The sequence below is a fragment of the Camelus ferus genome, chromosome 13, assembly GCF_009834535.1.
Source record: "Camelus ferus isolate YT-003-E chromosome 13, BCGSAC_Cfer_1.0, whole genome shotgun sequence".
In the NCBI taxonomy this organism is placed as follows: Eukaryota; Metazoa; Chordata; class Mammalia; order Artiodactyla; family Camelidae; genus Camelus; species Camelus ferus.
The window spans coordinates 5,079,070-5,093,893 of record NC_045708.1 but is presented as its reverse complement, the minus strand read 5'-3'; the positions used below and the strand labels follow the sequence as shown (position 1 = coordinate 5,093,893).

Here is a 14,824-nt window from a genome sequence, read left to right as displayed (position 1 = left end):
GTGAAAATGTGGCTGTCACAGCACCCCCAATTCCAGAGCATCTGACACCGACCCCCTGAACGCAGTGACAGGCAGGCGCGTGTACAGAAAGGGTGGCAAGGAGAGGACGCTGACATTTATCTAGGACCCTCTACGTGATAGCGATCTAACATACGTCAGGAATAACTGACGTTTCCTAAACCCTGTCCTTTGTTTAGTTCACATGTCAACTGACTCAAAGGGGAGTCAATGGGCTGGAAAAAAGATTTTTTTAGGCAACATGAGAGCTGACGGACTCACGTGCGAAATTCACGCTGGCGATGATGACGGAGACCTCCTGGCCCCAGGGGCTCACGAGGCTGGACCAGCTGGAATCCAGTATGAGGTAATCTCCGTTCTGAGAACAGAAACTCACGGGGGAGTGTGCGAAGGGAGGGTGGCCTGCGTACTTCAAGACCGTGTGAAATGATAAGACAAAGTCAGAATTTATTTAACACAGACATTTATTATGAGCATCCGTTTTTAGGCATGTATTTTTAAATGTTTCAGAAGGTCAAAATAGGAAAAAAAAACTGTTTTTAAAGTTTCAATACATTGCTCACCTGGTTAAAGGTTAAGCTCTCATGATTTAAGCTCTAGTAAGAAATGAAATGAAAAAAAATTTTAAAAACCAATGAAAAAAATTTACTCTTAGCAAGAAGTCAGTCCTCACCTTTCTGGTGTCTGGCAACCATCAGAGATTGATCCTCTGGGTGCAGATACGTCAGGACGGACGTTCCAATCAGGTCCTGAGGGAGATGCCCCAGCAGAGGCACTGCCCTGAGCGGGGACACAGCACAGGCAACGTGTCACACGCCTTGAGTGGTTGTCACATCTTACGTACCTTTAAAAATACTTTTTGACTTTAAATGTGAAAAAAGGGATGCAAAAGACGTTTGTTACAGCATTTATAAAAACCACAAGCATCCTAAACACCTGTACTGTGGGGAAACAGCCGCACACTCTAAGAAGTGTCGGTCACCTGGCACGTTGCATCAGAACCGTCTACGGAACTTCTGAACAGCGGACTCGCGGGGCTCACCGTAAGCTTACTAAATCAGAATTGTGCGGTCAGGCGAGGAGTCTGTATTTTTAACAAGCTCCTTGGGGGTCTCCCATGCCCTGCGTTTTGCTGTCTTTTAAAAAGTCTTTTAAAAAGCCCACAAAGATCACATTTTAACATAGAAGAATGTTTATGCTGTTAAATGACTTGCAGACTACAAACGTATACAGAATAATTGAAAGTATACAAAAATAATGTCTCCCAAAAGGTAATATCAAATACACAGACAACCAGTCACAAAGACATCTGCAGGATAAAGGTTAACAGGAAAATTATAATGACCGGACAAGACACTCAGGATTATTTGAAAGAACTGACTCTAAACATTTTCTATGTTTACATAGAAATACTTTCTAATGCAATAAATTTAAGCTATTTTCAGAGTATCTTCAGCTAAACTTTCTTACTTCCTACAGATTATATTATACAAAGTATCTCATCAATTACTATTCTGTTTCAAGGTAATTAAATGGCAATAAATGGGTAATAAACCCATTTTCAGATGTTAAGATTTTCTAAAATCAAAATCAATACCTATCGTTAACTGTGCCAGGTTTTTGACATTTTTGCTTTATGCTTGTGTGTGCTGTAAGGTGACTGGTTTTCAGATTGTCAGATTTCACAAATAAGTAAAACTTTTAAATAAATGTGGGGGGAAATAGAAGATACCGGTCAGGCGGAAAACAATGTTTTATTTTTCCAAATAAAGATATTAAAGAACAATAGTAAGCAACAACTACTATCACTACTCTTTAAATAAGAAAGATTAATAACCAAAAAAAAAGCAGGAAAGATGTAAGTTTAAAATAAGCAACAATTCTTTAAATGAAACAAAATGAGCTTTACCAAAAATAAATTTGCTTTGTTTTTCTTTCTCTCCCTGCCTGCCCCTCACTTCAGGTTAATAAAAATGTCACCATAAACTGTTTCAGAAGCACCTGTCAAACGGGAATAACACTGGATTAGGGCTAGGAGGCCAGTCTCGGCTTCATGCTGACCACATTCATATACTTTATGGCCCACTGTCCTCCTGCGCAAAATGGAACAATTCCTGACTTACCTAAAGTTGTGAAATCAAATATGACAACTTGTAAATCTTAGAAGCATAACATGCAAGATATTTATATTAAAAATTCAGACAACTCAAATAAATTTCAAACCAACAAAAATCAAATGGGTAAATGGGTCGATGTCAGTTATATAACGTGGAAGTATTAAACCGTTCAATATTTTTATTTATTTTCAGAAACAAATTTCTTTTAAAGAAGTACTTATCTTTCACCTACCTCAAGAAAAACACACCTGGGTGTGTGTGTTGCGGTAAAAATTATTTTATCCACTAGGATTTGAGGAGCTATGGAAAACAAACACCTGCTTAAAGGTAAATATCTAATTAAACATCCACTTAACTAACCGCTGATCATTATCAAAAAGGGAACAAACTCTCTATATGAAATGACAGAAATCTCACTTGGGGCCTGGCCTTTGTTAATTTTCATAATTAACTACATTTTAATTAGGTCAAAAACGTGATACCTACTAAAGATAACTTTAAACCAAAAGAGAACGTCTGTCTACGCTGAAGAGCTTACTCACCACAAATAATCTAACAGTCAAAGCTGGAGTGATTCAGAGCTCAGGGCAAAAACGTCTGCTCTATCTAGCGGCCTATGCAAACAGGATCTGAGATGTCAGTAGGATACGGGCATTTTTAATCTGTGCAGTAAAACTGGGATGGTCAGTGCTGGGGCAGCTTGCTTGAAAATGCAGCGATGAACACAGTCGGGACCATTTGGGCGCGATGCTAACTTCGCACTTGCTCATGCACGATCTCATTTGCAAGAGGCGTAAGATGAATGCAGAAAATAGCATCGAGTTGATGGGGTCACTGATGAGACTGGAGAAACACGCCCACTCCTGCAGCACGGACCTGCTGCCTCAATGCACCAGTGCGCTTTCTGAGCCACGCCCGGCCAACCTTCCTTCCCCTCCCACCGCAGCTCACCACTGCGGCCCTCCCAGCGCCCACGGCCACAGCAAACTGAGGCCCTTTCCACGGACCGGAGCTGTTATTTCTTGCTATCTTTTGTGCGTCTATGAACCCTTTAATGTGTGAAACTGTGTTATCATTTCTATCAGATTCCTGTCTTACTATGAGCATATGGTTACTTGAGTGCTGTTTCCCTAAACTCATTTTTCCCATGAGCCCTGTGGTTCTTTATTTTTTTTTTCACTTGAATCATCTGGATTTATTTTTAGGATGACGTTCTGACAGAAAGTGTTACTGAACTGGGATTTCACAGTACGTTATTTTATTCAACTGTACAAAAAGATGAGATACAAAATCGAGAGAAGGAAAACATCGTTTTTAAAATTTCTAACAAAATAACTGTTTAATATCTATTTTCTCAGCAATGTGGGGATACTGGTGATAGCATTTGTAAAACGTATTTTTTTTTTTCAATTTTAGGCCATTATATACTTTTTTTGTTTGAAACATTCTGGAAAAAGATGATACAAAATGATGACATAGAGAAGAAAAGTGAGTTATTTTCAAAGATAAAATTACTTTTAAATTTGAATTAAGTATAGAAAATCAAAAGAGCTAAATATTCTAATTTTTCAATAGTCAGTATAAAATACCTTATAAAATAAACTGGTAAAAACATATAATGAAATTGTGTTTTAGGATCTTTCCCTACCACTGGGTTAAATGTGAATCAATTATTTTGATTTTAATAGGCCCATTATCTAAAGGACAAGATCAGCCATTTGTTAAAAATATATTTAATTTTTTTAGAAACAATGAAATTAACAATGAGAAATAATTTTGTCCATAAGAGATAGGAAAATACAGTAAGTGTCTGTGCTTCTGTGCTCTATTCAGATCTTTGGAGAAAGCTTTTGAGGAGCGGTTACCAAAACTATTTACGCAATTGAAGCTTCCCGTGGTTTTCATTGTGCGAATTTTTTTGCATTGGATGGTAGTTTTTAGGAAAGTACTTGTCACATTACAGCAGAACTGACTGTAATTTCAAATAATAAATGGAAGCGGCTTCCATACGGAAGGTGGAAACTATACTTCTTATTCAGGGGCTCTCAAAACACTTTAGAAACAAAAATTCATCCTTGTGACCTCTCTGTGCAACCGCGTCAACGCTCTTACGTCACACGAGGCAGAAGCAAAGGCCGAAGGATGGTCACCGGTAGAGAAAGGACGGGAAGACCGCCTGTGCTCAGACCCCGAGGCTGCGTTGCCCCTGAAGGAGGCCACTGCACAAGAAGTCAAGCTCAGCAGACAGAGACGTCAGGGAAACCAGCTCAGGGCCAAGCTGGACTCGAGCATCCTTTTCTGGTCCTGCCCCTGCAGTAAACGGGCTTTCTCGGGCCCCTTTCTGATGTGCTGACATGTGACCCTCCATCTAAAAGCAGACGCTCCTGACTCACCTTCATAACCAGAATGAGTCTCCTCCACCAGACCAGACAGCAGGGCTCGGCCTCAGGGCAGGTGAGGCTGAGCACGAGAATCAAACGGGAAAATCCGGAAGGGGCGGGAAGGCTGCCCGCGCACCCTGGCTTCAGCTCCACTGCAGAGCACAGACACCATTAGTCCTGATGCGATGCGCTCACTGGGTCCACCACGAAGCAAGGCCTGGAAACGTGTTTTATAGCTGATTTCCAAGGGAGGCGTATCCAAGTCCAAAATGTTTAAACATACTGACTCTTAAAAGAAAGGAAATGTTGGTTTATGTTTTCAATACCCAAGGGCAATTATACTCGTTTGTTATTCAACGAGAGAGAGGTTTTCTGCAGAACTGGCTTACCACTGAGTGGAAGACGGAACAGGTCACCCAAATTCCCAGGCAACTTTCTGCTTCTACTGCGCAGAGGCACCGGCACTACCTGTCCTGTCCCGTGCATCTAAACCAAGCACCAAGTGACAGAAAACAGCGTCCCCTGTGACTGTGCTCCCAAAGCCAGCTCTCCGTCAGTCCTTCCTCCACCCTGTTTCAAAGGACTGCCTCAGTCCCACGGCTTCAGGTCTCCATCCTGTGCGATACCCGCGGCTGCCCGGAGGGTGGTTCTGCTCAGATGTGTGGTTATTCCCTTAACGTTCATACTCCCCAACCCTGCCGGCCACGCCCCTCCTCTCCCAGCAACGTTTAAACTCCTGCGCGCTGAGGGCCCATGGCCACTCTCGTTCCCACTCCCCGTGGCCTGAATTCCTGGCTCTAGCCAGGACTTCTCCCCTGAACCCCAGGCTCAGCACCAGCGCCCCATCAACGCCACGCTGTGGATTTCTAATCGACACTGCACACCTGCCTCACCTAAGACTAAGCAGCATGGCCTTTCCTCCGCGCTCCCCTATAATCTCCTGCACCCCAATAAAAGGCAAAGACTCGCCTGTCACCCGACCCTCTTCCTACTTCACAGCCCATACTAACCCATTAACATATCCTGGTAACTGTCCCTTACAAAAATATGCAGAGTATCCAGAATGTCCCCTGTCCACCACTTGGCCTGGTCCAGGCCCGGTCACCTCCCCACTGTCCTGCAAAACCCGTCTCCCTGCTTCCTTCCCCTCCTTCTGCAGGACCCTCAGCACAGCACCTAACACGAGCCTTTGATCATGTCAGTGATTTCTCCTTCTGAAAAATGAAAAAAATGCCCTATCTCTATCCCCTGAAACTTCCCACAGCAACCACCACCCGACAGCCCGGATTCGGCCTCCGGATGCGCAGTGCTGTTTCCCAGCACCAGGAGCGAGGGAGCCGCGAAGGAAGGACTGACCGGTCGTGGGTAGGAAACGTCGGGGCTGAGCCTGGGGTGGCAAGTCTGAAAGCACCCCGGGGTGCTCTCACTGGAAAGGACAGGAGCTAACCTAGTTAGCTAGTTAACCTAGTTAACCAGCAGCTCCTGCTGGCCAAAGAGGGATGGCTGGAGCATCACGGGGCGCACTGAGAACCTTATCTTTAGGATGACATCCTGAAATAGTGACGGAGATCTGAGATTTGTTTCAAAATAACGGGGGGTGGGGGGTGGGCGAGGAGTACGTGGTGGTGCAGATGGTACAAGACTGGCCACAGATGAGAGTTATCAATGCAGAATGATCACTACATATCAGTTTACTGTACTATCTTCTCTACTTTTACACTATTTTGAAAATCTCCAAAGCAAAGTCTTAAAAATAATTAAGCGGTTAACCTGAACAGAACATTTCATCAGAAGTCTAAGCTCCCTGTGGTTTGGGCCCTGCTTCCTCATCTTCTTCCACCCTCCCCTCTCCTTCCTCCCACAGGCCAGGCAGGCTCTGCCCCAGGGCCTTTGCACCTGCCTGAAGCCACTCTTCTCTCTGATAGGCATGTGTATGGCTTACTCCCTCACCTCCTTCAGGGCTTTGGTCCTAATTAGGCTTCTAATTGGAGAAGAGTTCCTTGGCCACCCTGAATTCACCAGCAATCTCTCCACTGCCCAGAATCCGCTGACTCTGCTTTACTGCTTTACCCAGAATGCAGCGCAAGCTACCCCACATATATTTAGATAGCCGTTTATTACTGGTCTCCCCCACTACACGTAAGGTCCATGAGGGCAGAACTTCGTTTTGATCCCAGCACCTATAACAGCACCTAGAAAGGTACCCCAAAACATTTACTAACGTGACAAACACACACAGCACTTACCACACGGCAGGCACTGCTCTCAGTAAACAACAGCTCATCTTTGAATGACTGAAAAAAGCAACAGCCTCCCACCCGCCCCGCCCGCCTCTCTGCAGAGGCTTCTTCCCCAGGCATTTACGTACTGTGAGCTCGAGCCCCCCGGCCCACGGGGTGTCTGAATAGTCCGTTACAAGGCTTTCTCTCCCCCAGATACCGCGGGCATTTAGTAACTCCAATACTGATGTTGCCCATCATGGCATTTAAAAAATATTTTTCTTTTTACTGTGAAAGTAACATTAACGTATCACAGTAAATTTTAGAAGAGAAAAAAAACACTAATAAATCTACCAGAAACCAACTACTGTTAAAATTTTGATCTCTTTTCTTCTATTTCTCTATCTCTGGACCTTTTCAGTCCTTCTCACAAAATATACCTATCTTGCTTTCTTTGAGGTTGTTCGAAATTTCAGAAATTAACTTTAAACGTGACTGAAAAACAAAAACAAAAGAGCCAAAGACAACGGTCATCTGAAAGTATACTTAGCGTCCAGTGACTCTAACATGCCCCTGGGTTAAGAAAGATCCTTCTGGTCTCTTCTCCTAGTGCACGGTTACCTTTTTTTCTCATGAGAACAGGTATCCTCTCCTCCATCAAAGTACAAACTTTTGTTTTAGCAAGAACCAAGTCTTGTCTTTCATGATCTCCCCGGATCTAGCTGAATACAAAAGAATCAAAACAAGTGCAAAATAAAACCAGAGCCTCATCCACCATGTCTGGCTTTCACGAGCCTCCAAACTCACCGGATTCTGCAGAAAAAGGATTTCACTGGAGCGAACTCGTACTGTGACGCTGCTGAAAACAAAGACAGGCGTCGGTGTCCTGCACCGCCCAGCGCCCCGCAAACGGCGTCCACCATCGCCCCCATTGCCGACTCTTTTCAGAGGGAGCTACTCGCGATCGAAGTCGGACTCTCGCCCTCACTCTGAGATCCAGTCGCATCCAGTGTCTCCCAAGGGCTTTCCTGTCCAAGCAACAACCCTCATCTGACTCGGGTTTTTCCCGACGACCGCCCACCATCCTTCCAGTACTGCCTCACCTGCCCGTACTCACTACTGCAGATATCAGGTGATAACCCTGCGACACAATCCTTTCGGTGCTGATTTTCTATTCCATCGCAGCACTCTGGGCGTGCCTTAAAAATTGGGAATCAGACTACTTGAGAACTTTGGGCCACAGGACATATACATTTCTTTCATGGTTTTTTCTTTCCCTGGATAAATTCCCCAAAGTTGTGTTTCTAGATTAGATAATACGATCGCCTCCTGACACTCATCACATATTGGCAAATTAATCTCCAGAAGATCGTACCAGTTCACGGTGTCACGGGTAACACTTTCTCACAAAGCCTCCATGCCAATAGTCTGCTTCAGGTTTGTTGACTTTTGCATTTATTTTATTGATCTGGGAGGTGGTAATTCAGAAACGTTTAAATTTGCCTATCTTAAGGGAAACCAGGAAATGGAACCAATCCCACATCTTTGCCGACTCCTTTTATCTCCCGGTAGAGCTCCCGGAATATGTATCTTTTGGGCACTTGCTCCCTGAAGTGAAAAGTCCTCAGTTATGGAAACCCAGGAAATGTTTAAAGTCAAGAAGATGTTTTTAGAAGAATACACTGAAGAAGCATAAACAACAGGAATTCTAAAGAAGCAGAACACTGAATGCGGTCCAGGTCTGTACTCCCAAGGACAGGATCACAGGAAGAATCAGACAATGTGCCTTGAACGATCAAGAAAAACATACATGATGTAAAAAGAAACCCCTCCACTCTGAAAGTGAAGTGAAAGAAGCAACTCCAGTTCAAACTCTCATATTTATAAAACTATGAAGGTCACCGCCCCAGAATTCTGAAACCAGAAGTCCTTACGGAATGTCTGCGAGAAATAAAGGACAGCACTTGATAAAGTAAGCTTAAGAAATGAATTACTCTAAGACATGCTCAAGTCTTAACACAGAAACTGCTTCAGGAAAGGCTTAGATAAATTCACGGAGGAATTAAGGCAAGATAAGGATGTTTCAAAAACACCCTTAGATTTTCTGAGATGATTTGTGCAGACGGGAACTGGACCCTGGTGCCACTTTCAAAGGCACGCCTTGGTCTGATGACAGCTCTCCTGCTTTAAGTTACAGCCCCAGCAGCCCTGCAGTCAGAGGGGCTCTGCATTCCCACTGCCACTTCCTGCCAGTGTCACCTTGGGCAAATCACTTAGCCCGGCGCCTCTGTGACTGGCAGCTAAGACAGGGCACAGCCCCAGGCTTCGGGGGACCTGACTGTGCACAGAGTGGGTCCCGAGGCAGGACCGTTCCGCAGAGATACTGGGCTCCCCCAGCACGCGGTGGGGCCGGGACTCCCCTCCGGCTGCCCGGCCCAGCTGCTCTCTGAGCTGCGCTGCAGGCCGAGACCCCTGCCCCCCACCATCCTCGCTCCTTCCAGCCAGACCAGCACTGGGAGTGCTCCCCTCACCACCCGCTCCCCAGTAAGTCTCTCGGGAGCTAACCCCGTCTTGGCACCTGCATCTCAGCACTCCCCCACTAACAGTTTCTGTATCTGTCCGCTGGAGATAATGACACTATCTATTGCTCACAAGGTTTTCATGAAGATTAACTTTGTTAATCCACTGAGGCATTAAGAAGGGTCCCTGGCAAACAGTGACCAGCCAGTAGAAGATACCAGTTAGGCGGAGCCTCCGTGCTGCAGAAGGCCTCGAGCGTCTCCAGTGCTCTCCTCGCCCGCAGCGCTGCGGTGAGCCTGTGTGAACAGGGGCGTCAGAAACGATGGCTCTTGCTTTACAGTGAGAAGCTAAGTGGCCTCCAAGGTTCGTGAAGGGACGGAATTCAATGGAAAACGCAGACTTTCAGCCCCCTAGCTTAAACTCAGCATGAAAACAACACCGCGACTCGACTGTAAGGGGGACTTGCCCGCACCACTTTTACATTACACCAGCCGCCTGAACTCCACGGCAGTCACCCGGGGGCCTGGAGCACGGGAAGCCCACCTGCGCCCCAGCGGGAGACCTGAGCCCTTCGCCACCTCCACGCAGCAGTTCAGAAGGAAAACAAAGCGATGAGATTCAAAACTTTCAGGGAGAAGAAAAACTGGAAAAGGGATCTAACCTAGAGAAGTTTACCTCCAGAGCAAAGCAGAGAAATAACAAAGACAGTGTAAGAGAGAAAACATCTAATTTTATTAACTTGAAAGAAACAGCCTTTGGAGCAATTAACTGCTGCGCAGCATGCTGTAATCAAACCATATTTACATACGTAGATCACATATGTAAACTCTGCAGCACTAACTTGACTGAATGAAAGCAAATTTGTTGGATCTTTATGTTACTAGAAGCCCTTAAAGTGCTATTTTCTCAGTCTGTCTTTTTAAATAAATAAGACAAATCATATCATCTGCACGTTCTTAATAATGCATTAATTTTTGGCACTATTTCTGGAAGAATGAAACCGATCTTTACCAGGCAAGATAAACAGCCGAAATATTGGTCTCATTACCTCTTTGGGTCCAGTTGTTCCAGAAAGGAAGCCGTGCGTGTCGAACACCTTCACATCTTGAGGGGCAAGCAGTTCCACAAAGCGACAGGACTCCAAGAAAGCCCCCTTACAGTTCAGGACCGCAGGAGGCTGTTCAGACGTGCGCACTAACCGTCCAGACAGAAACGAAAGAACTGCCACTAAGGTATCCTATGAAAAACACTTACAATAAATGCAAATATTAAGATACTTACTGGCAACGTTCCCTGAATAAATTTCCTCTAGACTTCTACCACGATCAATAGCTTAAAACACACACACAGTCACTAATATACACACTCACACACACACACACACACACACACACACACACATCCTTGCAAAGGCAACAAAACTCTCCAACATACTTCTTAGTTACCACTGTAAAACTACGTTTCCTCCCGAAGGTTTAAGTTCTATGCCAATAAATACACCAGCTCATTCCATACCCACTAAACACACAGACCTGGTGTCCACTTGGGATACCTTCTCCTTTGCAAACTGTGCCCTTCACCCGGAAGGCCTGTCTTCTCTTCACTAGTGCATCACCTAGGGTGCAAGACCAAGTTTAGGATTCACCTCCTTCAAGATGTTCTTTGACAGACCTCGTTACGTAAGAATCAGTTCTCTAATTTGTTCCATTAGAAACAAACATAACTGATGTGTAATCAGCCACTGTTTGTACCTGCTACCATTGACCTGTTTTCCTCTCTAGCTTTATTTTGAAGATCTTACAGGGAAAACGTTTTCTTAAACCTCCAGAGCAGCTGCTGCAGGACCATGAACACAGCTGTTAGTATCGTAAGTGCTGAAACATTAGGGGACAGCTCGTTACAAAATCTGTAAGTTACAATTACGTCGAGGTCTGAACATAAAGGAAGTCATCTCCACCACCTCAGCAATACATGCGGCTTCAATATTCTGTCAACATGAAGATTTGAAAAAGATACACTAAACGTCTCTTCCAAAATTTTACAAAAAAAAACGGCAGCATCTCAACTCACCTGTTCTATAAAATCCAGTTGTCACGACTTGAAGTTGTGGGTACTGGAACTAAGAAAGATATAAATCAAGACGAACAATTTGGAGATTAGAATCAGATGCAGGAAATGACTCTGCAGTGTCATTTTTTTTCCTTAGTTTGGGAGAACTCAGGGATGCTAAGGAGACGAGGCACTCCACGACGGAAGCAAAGCCAACTGGTACTAAAGCAAAGCAAACTGCTACTCATGTGTTGCTTCCTGTTTTTCGACATCTTCTTGGGCAAGGGCAGGAGAACCCCCACAATGCCTTGTGAGCAGTTTCCCCCTATCGGTTACCTCAAATAATGGTTACTGAAACACTCAGTGATTAACTTTAAAAAAATGCATGTCTCGATAAGGTCATTAGGAAAAGTCACCAGGCTGATACAGCAAAACTTGTGAAATCTTACTGAGTTTTTGGAAGTGTGTTCTGAAGCAATAGAGGCCAGCTCCTCAAGACTGAACCTGCTCACATCTGCCTGAGGGTGCTCCATTCTCACTGAGAATCTGGAAAAGCTCACTGCTTGGCTAAGAAACATAGAAAAATACATTGGTGACAACAATATCTTTAGGAAATAATTTTTATCACTATTCAAGTTGGCTTCTTTCTTAGGATGAGGACACCTCAGCACGTCTCCCTTAAAACCAGATCATTTTCTTCTTTCACCTAAAATACTGAGAGTCGTACAACTTAAGATTTCGAATTTTATGAATTCTGCGTGTTCTAGATCACAAGAACAAGATACATTTAAGGTACTGAAACAAAACAAAATTCCAAACACACACACACAGGAAAATTTTTTTTGATGGGGAGAGTAATTAGGTTTATTTATCTGTATATATATACTTTAAATTTTTAAAAAAAAATTTGGGAGGGGGAAGGTAAATAGGTATATTTATTTTTATTTATTTATTTTTTAACGAAGGTACCTGGGATTGAACCTAGGGCCTCGTGCATGCAAAGCACGTGCTCTACCACTGAACTATATCCTCCCCCTTACACAGGAAATTTTTATGGCAAAGGGCTCCAGTATTCAGGAACTAAATATCATATATGAAGCCAGAAAGGTTTGTGCTAGAGAATGCGCACTTTTAAAATCCCTCGAGAAGAAGTCAAAAAATTCTTAAGAAGAAGAAAGTGTTTAAAATCATTCGTTTTTAATTTGGTAAATTCCTGATACATCATGACTACATTTTAGAAGTACAACTGTGACAGGGAAAGATAAATGTATTTTTCCCCTAATAGTCACAAAAGACAATATACCTTCAAAAAGTGAATCTTCAAAATGGGCTTATGCCAAATTCTACACTCCTGAAACAAACCAGCAAAATCCTGCAGTTACTAAACTGTCACACATCACACCAATAAAGGCTCTCTGAGCGCTCATTTGCAAAACTCAGATGCTAACGGCATCAGTGCAGTTCTGCTCACCTTACATAAAGCAGCATTAAAAACTCAAAGCTTGTCTGAAACTAAAAACACGCGGACACCTCTGGCCTGGCTGGGGTTTATGGGCGGTGCTGTCCAAGCAGGGCTGGATTCTCTCTCCAGGTCGTTTACCTTGCTCGCTGTGTACACAAGGAAGGGCGCAGTTGAGGGCATCCAGAATGCTCAGTTTACTTTGACAGCGTCTCTCTGACCAGAAATAGTTTTTCATTTCTTGGACAACTGTTATAAGTTCTTCAGAAACTCTGTTTGGATCCTGCTGTTTCCTGCAAGATAAAAAACTACACATCCCCACTTGCTTGCAACTGTAATAAGTTAACTTTCACTGAACAGTGCTTTCGAGGTTTCTGCCTGCTTGTGAATTTGCCCATTTAATTCATAGATTTATTATCCCTGCTTTACAGGTGGGAATCCCAGGCACAGAAATTGGTCAACAGCAAACATCCTGCCACCTTCTCGCTCCCACTTCAGCCCGGAGTCAGCTAAAGCCCTCCACCACTTTTTATCTACTTTCCGTACTCTTGAGAAATTTTTTCAGTTTCTGCAATGTGTTTCATTCTAAGTTGTCTGAGTCTCCCCTTCAACTCTTTCCTAGGCGTACCAACAAAACATAAAATGATTTAAGCCCTCCTTTCCCTTCTGCTGCTCCAGCAAAGAACCAGATTATATCACCTGTTGCTGCTCCCCTTGTGTTTGCTCTGCAGTTGGGATTTCTGGCTCCACATCTCAGCAGATTCTTTCTCCAGGGCCTCGGTTCCGCTGGCCTGGGGTCCTTACAGTTCATGACGCTGGTTCCTTCTGGAGTCCTGAGATTCACCACGGGACATTTCCAGATCTTCACAAGGTTCCATCTTTCACCTGGCAGCCCTCCGTCTCTTGCCTGCTTCTTTTTTACTTTGCTACCAGTGACGGAAATTTATTTCTCATTTTGGTCCATGTCATCGCGTTAGAGAAAACTATCAGTCCTCACGAGCCAGCAATTCCTGATCCCTGCTCATCTGGAGGCACTTTTCTCCCCGGTATTTCCATACAGTCTTAGATTTCTCCGCTCCCAGGGGGTCCACCCTAGATAGAGGGGAGGGTGGATACAAAGGTGACTAGTGTCAAGAGAAGCACGGTTTTATGCCGGAGACTCAGCCCTGAGGGGGCACCCCGCCCCAGTCGTCGCAAAGCCAGGCTCGGACCCCCAACCCGCCCGCCCGCCGCTCGGCGCGCACCCAGAAACCGGACCGGGGAAGGGGCAACTTGCAGCGCAAAGTTCCAGGAACCCCGGGTTCCCGGCCCCACAGCGCAGGGCAGGCTCGGGGCGATCGCGGCTGGCGGGCTCCATGGCCTCCCCGCCGGGGCGAGAGTAAACACCTGCGGCCGCTCGCCCAGCCGTCGCCGCCCCTGCAATCTGGAGGCTCGTGGCTGGCCGGGCGGCCGCCGGCGCCGCGCCCCCAGCACGCCGTGTGTCGAGGCCCCGCCCCCGGGCTGCGCGATTGGTTGCCGCCGTGGGCTCTGCGGGCCCCATTGGCTCGGGGGCGGGGCTCGTGCCAGGGCGACAGGGTTACGTAATCGAAGGCGAGTGCGCTGGGGCGTAGGCTCCGGAGCACTTTACGTAACGCTGGCGGGGGTCGGCCGCAGGACGGCGCCTGGCCAATCCCGGCAGGCTGGCGCGTAGGCAGGGGGCGGAGGAGCCCTGAGGAGGCTCCGGCGCCAGCCACCAGCGTCAAGGGCCCCGCCCCTGTCACGGTGCCGTGGGGATGAGCCCCGGGAACCGCTGGAGCCAGCGGGGCAGTGATAGGGCGCTGGAGCCGCCAGTCATGAGGAGGCGGGACCTTGGTAGGGTGGGCGGGGCCCGGGCGGGCGGGGCCGGCGCGGCCTCCACGTGAGAGGCAGCTGCTCCCCGGAGCGCCGAGCAGGTGTCCTCCGCTGCCCCGCACGAGTTGCGCAGAGCCGTGGCAAGCGGCGGGCGGGGGACTCAGGTCGGGGTCCCGCTGAGCAGCAGGAGGAAGGTGCTGGATATCCTAGCGCTTTCTCTGCGTGTTCTCG

General features: G+C 46.0%; 1 protein-coding gene across 1 annotated transcript in view; it reads right to left on the bottom strand.

Moving 5' to 3' along the window:
- PER3 (period circadian regulator 3) overlaps positions 1-14,220 on the bottom strand; it is a 39,675-nt gene extending 25,455 nt beyond the window's left edge. The window contains 13 exon segments of the mRNA XM_032494792.1: positions 276-437; positions 694-798; positions 955-959; positions 2,368-2,435; positions 7,884-7,934; positions 9,474-9,551; positions 10,304-10,345; positions 10,348-10,492; positions 11,754-11,828; positions 11,830-11,866; positions 12,901-13,071; positions 13,463-13,855; positions 14,008-14,220. Of these exon segments, the coding sequence (XP_032350683.1) occupies positions 276-437; positions 694-798; positions 955-959; positions 2,368-2,435; positions 7,884-7,934; positions 9,474-9,551; positions 10,304-10,345; positions 10,348-10,492; positions 11,754-11,828; positions 11,830-11,866; positions 12,901-13,071; positions 13,463-13,515 (992 nt within the window). The 5' untranslated portion in view covers positions 13,516-13,855; positions 14,008-14,220.
- Positions 14,221-14,824: the final 604 nt, after the last annotated feature.